Source organism: Atractosteus spatula, chromosome 28 (genome assembly GCF_055471065.1).
Source record: "Atractosteus spatula isolate fAtrSpa1 chromosome 28, fAtrSpa1.hap1, whole genome shotgun sequence".
In the NCBI taxonomy this organism is placed as follows: domain Eukaryota; kingdom Metazoa; phylum Chordata; class Actinopteri; order Semionotiformes; family Lepisosteidae; genus Atractosteus; species Atractosteus spatula.
The window spans coordinates 7641934-7651684 of NC_142733.1; the positions used below are offsets into that span (position 1 = coordinate 7641934).

Genomic DNA, 9751 nt, shown 5'->3' on the forward strand with positions numbered 1-9751 from the left:
ATTCATTGCCAGTAACTACTTCTGCACGCTGTATTGTTGTGCATTTGATAAATAAACTTTGATTTAATTGGATTTGCACTTTTTAAACTGCTAATGTACAATTATATTGGAAATAAAGTACACGTGTATACTTTTTTTTCTCGGAGGGATCATTTTCGGCTAAGCAGTCGCTTCTGCACTAGATGTCCAGTCAATAAGCCTATAGCGTCCTCGCCATTTTCCAGCCTGCCGGAAACAGATTCTATCGTCACCGCGACAGGCCGGAGGTACAGCCCAGCCAGTTGCTAAGGGGACCGCGCATGAGTCTTGGTTGGGCCCGCGAGATATAAACTGAGAAAAGGGCCGCCTTACGCCTGTGTGACTTGGAACGAGAAGGAAAGCTGTAGAGTCGTAGTTTCGATTTATCCCCCCCCCCTTTTCTCGTCTTCAAATGATTTGTGCTACGTTATTAGCCCGTCTCGCTCGGTATCGTCGCTGGTTTGTGTAGCAGAGCCTGGAGAAAATGCTGCTCCGATCTCGCAGGATCCCGGCCCGGCCGCCCAACGAGCCGAGCACCCCGCGGAGCCTCCGCCCTCGCTCCCCCAGCCGGAGAGCGCCGCCGTCGGCCAAGGCAGGCGGCAGAGGAGCGGTAAGGGCCGTCCTGGGAAACTTCCGCCACGGGCCTGTGTTTGTTTTTGAAAGCCTCGGGGTTTGAAAATTGCCCGCCTCCCTCTGGGGAGAAGGGCGGCGGGGAACTAGTCCGCAGCGAGGGGCAGGTGTGGGCTTGGGGTGCATTTTAAACTGGAAGGTAGTTCATCTTTTATTGTTGCCGTCCCTGTCAATGCGTGAAGCTCGAGTTATTTTTAAGCTCTTTAACCGGGCAGGGAGAGGAAAAAACCGACTGAATTCTGACAGTATCCTATCTGAGAGTATCATAGCTACAAGAAAGCCTTAGCATAAATTAAAACGACACGGCCGTCATTACATGACACTTGCGTTCATTTTCACGGGGAGCGTTTTTCTGGCTTCTTCCAATCTTAGTGTTTCCGCTGTTCCTCTGCAGCTCCAGCGTTAAACGTCTGTTGTTGGTTTGTTTTTTTTGATGAGATTGGTCGGCGCTCGATATTATTTGGAGGCCACACGATTTAGCCCCCTGTGTGCGTCCGCAGCGCCGAGTCTCTGTTGTGTCCTGGAGGAGTTCAGTTAGAAAGCCAAGAGAGGATTTTTCCCTTTCTTGACAGACTTTCAGCTAGCCTACATTATAAGAATCATCCTTCTGCTGCCTCTAGTTATGACAGAAAGTTAAGGGGGTGTCCACTGCCAGAACGCTCCCCACAGGTCAGCTGTTAGTGAGGAGGAGAACAGAGTGATGAAGCCAGTTCATAGATGGGGATTATTAGGAGGCCATGATTGGTAAGCACCAATGGGAAATTTGGCCAGGACGCCAGGGTAACACCCCTACTCTTTTTGAGAATCACCCTGGGATTTATAATGACCACAGAGAGTCAGGACCTCGGTTTTACGTCTCATCCGAAGTATCCTGCGCTGAGCTGTAGTGCAGAGTTCATTTTTGCAAAACAAGCTGCACCTACAAATGCTAGTTAAGGTGTTTTCCCAGAAACCAGAAAACCTGTTTTCAAGGCGTTTGAGTTGCCTTTGCAGGCTCTTTGCATGTCGAACACCTGCCAGCTGATGTGTGACCCGGGTTCTCCTCCATCCCTGGCAGGTCGGAGGGGAGGCGGGACCGGACTCCCTGCAGGACCCGGAGGAGGAAGAGGTCCATGTCCTGAAGCCCCTGACCATGCAGACGCGAAGCAAAGGGAAAGTGAGCAAGACCGACAGTGAAGGTACAGTGAGATTCCTGTGGCGAGGCTGTGCTCATTACCCAGGAACTGTACTGTATGTTCCAGCATGGATTGCAACCTGTACTCTTAATATCATGCATTGTGGAATTTAAGGCTCCTTGTCTGCTTGGGGTTGCAGTTGTAACATTTTCTATTTGGATGTTTGTTTCTTTCACAAATAAGAGGTGACAATGGACTGTGGTGGTCTCTTTAATACTAAAGTAGCAGAGTGTTTAGGATGGTCATTTTTCTAGGTTTGTGTCCATGATCTAGCTGAATGTAAAGGCTGGGTGATTTTAGTTTAACACGCTTGTGTGGCTGTTTCTTCATCTTGCGTTGCTGCTGTATTTCTGTGTAGATTTTAAGACTCCTGTGAAGGGCCAGCAGCTGAGGGTGAGGTTTGAAATGGACGAGAGCTCGTGTAAGAACACTGCTGTTCGAAACATTTGTTCTCCACTTGTCCACTTCTTACTGCCGGGACAGGATGGTAAGTATGGGAGCTAGAGTAATAATAGATGTAACTCAAGTGCTTCTTGATGTCCTCACTTATGTTGAGGAAAATAACAAACACAACAAAGCAATTTGATTACCTTCAAAAGCACAGCTTAAAAGCTCCTTCTTTGTATTTGATCTTTGAAAAAGTTTTTTTTTCCAGTTGTTTTTATCTTTTTGGATAATAGTTCATGAAGTCAATCTAAATGTCTAAATTGTCAAAGGATGCTTAATGTACACATAGCAGTTCTCACCATGTGGTATTATAATTTTGTTGCCAAACGTATATAGTAATAAAAATAAACAAATCATTGCTTGCCTGTAACAATTCAATTCCTATCTCATTGCAATAGAACCAGGTCCACAGAAAGTTAGTCTAATACAGCTGTCATGGACGAGTTCAGAAATGTTTGATCACCTAGCCTGCACAGCCATAATGATTTTTTCACTCCAAGATGAGAAGTCACCCCAGCCAGAGCAAGAGGTGTTTGATTACAGCCGTTTCAACCCTGTGCTTAAGGACGAGGACAACTGTAAGGAGTGCGACCTGTAAGTACCATGGCCCTCAGACCATAGGAATTGCAGGGAATGTTCAAGGCGTTCTAAACGGCAACATAAGCCCTTTCTTTTCTGACAATATGTTTAAAAATTTTGCAATGTTCAAAAGATGTTGATGGCAACTTAAATTCATCAAAATATTTGATTTCATCCTGTTTTATAGCATGCTTAAGAATAATAACTTCCGTCACATGAATAGTAGACTTATAATTTATTAAACCAGTAAATGGTTGTAATGATTTTACTTCACTAAGTATTTTGTTTAATGGGTAACGTGCATCTTTGCTTAGGGACAGTTCAGGTCCAAAGCCTTCAAAGGATTGCTTTATTCTACTGTCTACATAGCATTGAAAGGCATAATTTATTTCCTGCTAGTTTAATGTTTAGGTATCTTTCCGGCTGTCTGTAATCTAATGATGGGTGTTGTTCTGAATTATCCTGTTGTCGACGCCTAATTTGGCCGTCCCTCGGGGTTTCTTCCAGTTACACCTTCATCAAGAGCATTCCCTTGCAGTCCCAGCATTCCAAAGTGCGCATCAGGGATATCCCTGTGAAAACCAGGAGCACCCCTGAAGCCACCCTGGTCCTGGATCTGGTAAGCCAGATTGTGTCTCAGGGTTTTAAACATTGAACCCTTTTTTCCAGAATGATTCTGTGGGAGACTCTGGGTCCAGTAACTGGTGATAATTTATGTGGTTGTAATAACATAGGATATCCTTCTAGCTACCCTCACTTTTCTGGTCTAATGTAGTTTTGCTGCATCGTCTTGTCAAGAGTTACTGCTCTCCTTTATTACGAATTGATATGGCAATAAACTGACTTTTTTTCTTTTATTTCTTATATGGTTCTTGTTTATTCCATCTATTTTCTTTTATATTGGGTGCGAGTTTAAAGAGGTTTGTTTCATTTGAGTTTTAAAACTTGAGCAATGCTAACAAAAAAACTGGACGTAGGTGTTACAGTGATGGATTGCTAACTTATTGAATATTTAAGAGATGGCAATACAGTACACTTGGTTTTTTAGCAGGTAAAACTTTGCTTCTTTGTAACCATTTTTTAATTGCAGGATGAGACGTTGGTGCAAAGTTCACTCGGTGTGATTCCAAATGCTGAATACACATTCCTTGCTCGCTTCCAGGATCAGGAATACAAGGTTTGTGCAAAGTTATATTCATTTTTCAGTGTAAAATTTGAAGGTTCTAAAATTAATATTTCTTGACTAATTAGAAGCTACTGTATCAATTATACAAAGTATAATTTACTTTTGCAAAGTTTTCTTTAAGATTTGTGGTGGTTTAGAGTTTGCTTAGCAAAAGATTCTGGTCTCACTGTTATTAAAATTACATATTGATTTTCACTAGAGGTATTCTGGTTCAACAAACTTCATGAACCTCTGGCCATAAGGTGTCAGTATTGTGTTGCTTTCAATAAAATACATGACTTTCCACCCTTTCTGAAACTTGTTGTCCCTTGTGTGATGTGTAAATTTAAATAGTCATGATGGAATGTTGAACTCAAGACTGCAGGGAGCACTGCAGTATGGCTTGTTTAAGCCACAAAGATCCACTTCCATTTCTGCTGTCAGCTTTAAATTTTGTGACCAAAGCCAGTCAGTGTGGTTTTCTTATGATTTATTGACGTATTTTCTACTTGTCTTAAATTCACAACTCTGCTATTTGTATTAATATAAATCCAGATTTACTGTTAACACAATACACTGTTATTGTGTGTAGCACAGAGTGCGTGTATGTGTATTGTTTTTTTTAAAACGTTTACGTTTTTCAGTTCTTGGATTAAATTATCAGAAGTCAGATTAATTATGTTGGTGCTCTGTATCTCTAATATTGTGTGCGTCACATAATGTCCTGGATTGTTTACTGCTGTTGAAATTGGATATTTATAGTGAATTAGAAGACCATGTATCTTTTACTTTCTCTTTAGGTCTACATGAAGGTGAGGCCCTATGTGCAGGACTTCCTAGAAAACATGACAAAGATATTTGAAGTGAGTGTTTTTTGCTAATCCTATGTAATTTCTAATACCCTCGACACAATGTGAAATCGTGCAATATTATAGTTTATTCGCATTCATCTCAATGATAAAGGTGCCTACTTTTTACTAATGAGAGATAAAGGCAAAAATTAAGTTGTGTGTGTGTGCCACTTAATTACTTAATTGTGTACAAAATGTAACATTTAAAGTGCATTTCAAAAGGCTTTTAAAAGCCTCTTACTCTAAGATACAGATTCATCTTTAAAGAACATGAGGCAGTCACATTATAGGTTATTTCATTGGTTATTGAGGATATCGTCAAGAGAGTCAGAGTTTAATCAGGTTTTCAGAGCCTGCCTGACTGCTATATTTGCTGAGGTTCTTTGTCGTATGTTTTAGATATTTGTTTACACGTCTGCCAAGAAAGAGTATGCAGAGAAGATCTTGGACATCTTGGATCCCCAGAAAAGACTGATTCGGTAATCCATAAATTTATTTCATTTTTTCTAAATTTTTCCTATTTTCTTTTATTTTGGACACGCCTTTTGGTCTTGCCTTTTCAGTTATCATGTGTTCACTGCAGAGGCTTTATAAGTAGCAAGTCAGTTTTTAGATTTTTTTTTTTCAAAATGCATATACAAAATATTTAGATATTGTATACATTTTTGAAAAAAATCAAAGTATAACAGGTTTTTGGCCTGTTTTTTTGCAAGTTTAAGGAAACAAAGTATTTTTTAATATAAGTTTTTTAATACCTGTGATGAATTCTAAAACAAATTGGAACTGAAATTCATACTAAGCACTTGCCCCTGAAAAAATGTTCATTCTGAAATGTTGATGCCCTTGTCTTTTCAGGCATCGCTTGTACCAGGAAGACTGTTTGTGCATCATGGGACACTACATCAAAGATTTAACAATCCTGAACAGAGACCTGGCCAAGACTGTCATTGTGGGCAACGATCCCTACACTTTCCCCTACCATGTATGTTTTAACTGGGTCGCTTATCAAAGCTTGAGGTTTATTTTGTATACATGGTATCTAAGACCTTATTATATATTTTATTTCTGCCATATGTAGTGGTCAAACCACAAGAGATGGATAGATGGAGTAAATGCAGGTTATGTATATATACAGCCACTTTTTTTTTACTATGTACCTAAATAGGCATCTAAATTAAACAGGGATGTATTTTAAATTGTGTCCTTTGAGTCTGAATGTTCCATATCCACTTAATTTTCCATATCCAAAGATCTTAAAAACGGGGGGAATGCTTGTGTTTATAGCAAAAGATGTGGATTTAAAATGTAGGGAAATTACATTTATAAGACCTGATATGAAATATCGTGATGTTCTGGTCATCATACCAGAAAATGATAGTTTAGCCTTTTAATGCATACTGGAAAGAACAACAGGAATGATAAACTTGTCCCTGTATGGCAATCCTGTTAGACATAAGTGCCGAATCTTTTTAGTCTAGAACAAAGAAGCAGCGGAGATTTGATCCATGTATTTAAATTCTAGAGGAATATCTCCTGGTAGTGCAACAAGACCACAATTTGAAGCCAAAAGGGTGTTAATTTAGGAGAGGAAATGGAGAAACCACCAACTCATTATGTAAATGTATCAAGAACAGGTTTCCAGTCAGAGGGTTGAAGCCCACACACTGAACTGGATGAATATTTAGATCAACTTGGCTGCTAAAAAAGACAACCGGATTGCGTTGAAAGACCTTCTCTTAGCTGTTACCATTATGTTCTTAAATGCAAGTACTTGTAATTCATCATAAAATCCAGGTACGGTGTCATGATACACAGTAACAGTCTTCATTTCCTTTTTGTCTTGTTGCAGTTGATGAACATGATCCCCATCCAGAGATGGACTGGGAACAAAGATGACAAGGCGCTCCCTAAGCTGGTCCCATATCTTGAGAAATTGTCAGACACTGTGAGTTGAACAGGGTGCTTGCTATTGTGAAGTTTGAAGTTGTCAGTAATGAGAAATGGCTGCCCCCTTATTGGTATCACCTTTTCATGTCATTGTTACATTATTTTATATCTGTACTTTTAAAGCAGCAGAAGGGGTGGGTTTTTCTTGGCAGAGCAAGGTACATACACCTACGGTATATGAAGATTTATTTTTAATATTTAATCAGTTTCCGAGTTAAGGTGATAAAATTGATAAATGCACTCAAATATGTGGTGTTGTACTCTGCATAAATATACAAAGACAAAGCAAAAACTTCCTCTGTTTTCCCTTGTTTGTGTAGCCTTAGAATCCTTCAAGATGATATACCCCCCTATGAATTGGATATACAGTATTAAAACATTCCTTTGTTGTGGGGGAGCTTCTTAAGTCTGGGCAAATCACTTTGGTCCTCGTATAAACACGATAGGAATGTAAGTTACTTACCAACAGACTGCATTTTGCATCCTCTTATCGTTTGTTTGTTTTTCTTTTCTGCAGAGGGATTTCCGAAGGGTGCTAAAGAGGAGGACGGATAATTTTCGTGGACTACTGTCTGAAGACTGATGAACTTCTTGTGTGTGGCGCTCTTGGTGTCATGAAATGCCTAAAAATCTGCTAAGGCCTTTCATCAGCTGTCTTTCTCATCCTGTGTTCCATACAGTGAACTGTCAAATTCTGCAAAGGTGATTCTACAAAGAGGAGAAAGTACTCAAACGGAATGGGTTCCATCTCAATCTCCGCTTTGTGTGCATGGTAACAGGCCATAATTTGAGCTTCCAATGTGTGTTCAAGTTCAGACTGTCTCACGGTGTCCTTTTCAGTGGTCAGATTAAGATCTAAACAGGTGGTTTGAGTCACTGGCTAGTAAGTTCAATTTAGTAATTAACATCTGAGGTGGAATGAAAATCGGAGGACTTTTTGGACCCTAGTGACGAGTTGCCCTTCCCTGCTCTACATCCTCATTAGATGAGGAGAATCCTGGACACCTTTGGGTGCCTGCTTCAAGGACTTTAATGTGCTAGGAATTAAACACTGTGCATACCATAGTATAAGATTCTCTGTATATATTTCATGTATCAGATGTAACTTTCTAGCTTCAGAGTTTCACAAATGCAGATAATTTAAATTTACATGCTCATCTTGCTGGTTGATAAGAACCTTTTTTATTTATTTTTTTTAATCTTGACAAGGTTTTCAATGCCAGGATGCAACTTTTTTTTTTTTTACAGTTGACACAGTGGGGAGGTTAAGTAGCCTATTGTTTATCAGCAATTTAACACTTTTCGAGGAGTAATTGGTTTTTCAGTTAATTGTAACTTTTGTTTCCATTGGGAGTAATACAATTAGGTTGTATTGGTTTTTCTAAAATGATGCTTAAAAAGTATTATGTGCTAGGTTTTAACATGGTTTGGAAACCTCTTTAAAACACCCGTATCTGCAAACACTGAACAACCCTCTGACAAAAGGCTATTCTTTAATATTGAAGAATATTGGATATTGTGTCCTCAGAATAGTTTTTGGAAGGTGGGGAAAATTCAGCTTTCAGGCCCCCACCCACCCCCCGCAGCTTGAGTGTTACATACAGGTGGATTATGGTTTGTTTTATTTTTTTCTTTAAGGGCTGACCTGTTGTATATATTTGTGGTGTGCTCTATTTTACTAATTAAAGCATGTAAAGATCTCTGCATCTCTGAAAAATGTTCATTTTCTTTTATGGTTATATTGTGTTCAAACGTGCTTGATAAATCCTGAAACTAAACATCTTTGCTGTTGCAGATGTTTTCCACAGTACAGTAATCTCCACTTTTGTAGGTTGGGAAAGGGTGTACGGTATGTGTGGGTCTCATGATTTCCCATTTTTGTATAGCATTTGCTTTAATCCAATTCCCTTTTTTTTGTTCAGCTACACATCCCGGCGATTGCAATCCTCTCGGCTCGCCATTTACCCAAAGCCGCGGTGTAACTCTATCCGTCTTGCCTGACTGCTGTTTCCCACACATGTGGTGTGGAAACAAAGGCAGCCATTGTCTGCCCCTTCTCAGATCTTCCAGTCATCAAGTGCTCTGGGCTGCCTTACAAATCATTTGTGCAGTGGTGGGCACATGAGGCCCCTCTCCTTGACAAGCTAGGAACATGCTGGCCTGCCTGTGCTTTACAGGCTCACATTGGGTGGAGCAGTACCTGTTATTGTCATGCCATGATCTGTGACACTCTTTAGACGTTTACATGATCGGGTCCGTTTTCTGCTACAGTGTGCTTTGGTTGTGGTGTACAAAGGTGGTCAAGATCTCAAGAGTTCAGAGCAAAGATTCTCATTTCACTAGATGGGCCAAGTGGCCTCTCATTGGTAAGTGTTCTTAACTGTGCTTACTACTGTGTTTTGCACATTGGCCATACAGTCAGTAAGGCGTGCATTTGTAAATTGCCCTGCTGGAATGTCATGTTGGAATGAGCCTTAAAAAAGGTAGCAAATGAGATCAAAGTAGGGCTGTGCAGTGAGGTTGCTCTCCGTCACTTCAAGGTGGGTTTCTGCAGTATCATCCTCTTTTCTTGCATGCAAATGTCTCCCCCCACTTCTCTAGCAGCTAGACACTCCTGACACATGACCTCACTTGGACTTCCCAAAGTATGGGCCTGCTTCAAAAAAATCTGTATCACTCGGCACATCTGTGCTAAATCAAGGTAGATCTGCCAGCTTGTTATACAGAACCTTGACTTATCGCTGAACACAATTCAGCTTCACCAAAGGCAAGTCTACCGCCTCCCAGGTGCAGGAAAGTTTTTTTTCCTGCTACATGTGGTATTTTGGTTCCTTTCTCTAGCTTTCTTAGTTCTCAACATGTTCAATCACCTCACCTGCCCCATCAGTTATTTTAAGAGGTGGTTTGGCGCTTATATGACTATAAAATGCCGTTTATGG

At 40.4% G+C, this 9751-nt stretch overlaps 1 protein-coding gene across 1 annotated transcript; it reads left to right on the forward strand.

Moving 5' to 3' along the window:
* The first annotated feature begins 262 nt into the window (after positions 1 to 262).
* ctdspl3 (CTD (carboxy-terminal domain, RNA polymerase II, polypeptide A) small phosphatase like 3) lies at positions 263 to 8530 on the forward strand. Its single transcript, XM_088907330.1, has 11 exons — positions 263 to 628; positions 1706 to 1826; positions 2182 to 2310; positions 2771 to 2864; positions 3357 to 3468; positions 3940 to 4026; positions 4815 to 4877; positions 5265 to 5344; positions 5721 to 5847; positions 6715 to 6810; positions 7330 to 8530. The coding sequence occupies exons 1-11, from the start codon at positions 503 to 505 to the stop codon at positions 7393 to 7395; spliced, it is 1101 nt and encodes a 366-aa protein (XP_088763456.1). The 5' UTR covers positions 263 to 502; the 3' UTR covers positions 7396 to 8530.
* Positions 8531 to 9751: the final 1221 nt, after the last annotated feature.

What these genes read in the sequence shown, in the direction of transcription:
- ctdspl3 (XM_088907330.1), top strand. Translation starts at nt 503, where the DNA reads ATGCTGCTCCGATCTCGCAGGATCCCGGCCCGGCCGCCCAACGAGCCG. An exon ending in AACTGTAAGGAGTGCGACCT is followed by an intron (nt 2,865 to 3,356) that starts GTAAGTACCATG and finishes GGTTTCTTCCAG; the next exon opens with TTACACCTTCATCAAGAGCA. An exon ending in CCACCCTGGTCCTGGATCTG is followed by an intron (nt 3,469 to 3,939) that starts GTAAGCCAGATT and finishes TTTTAATTGCAG; the next exon opens with GATGAGACGTTGGTGCAAAG.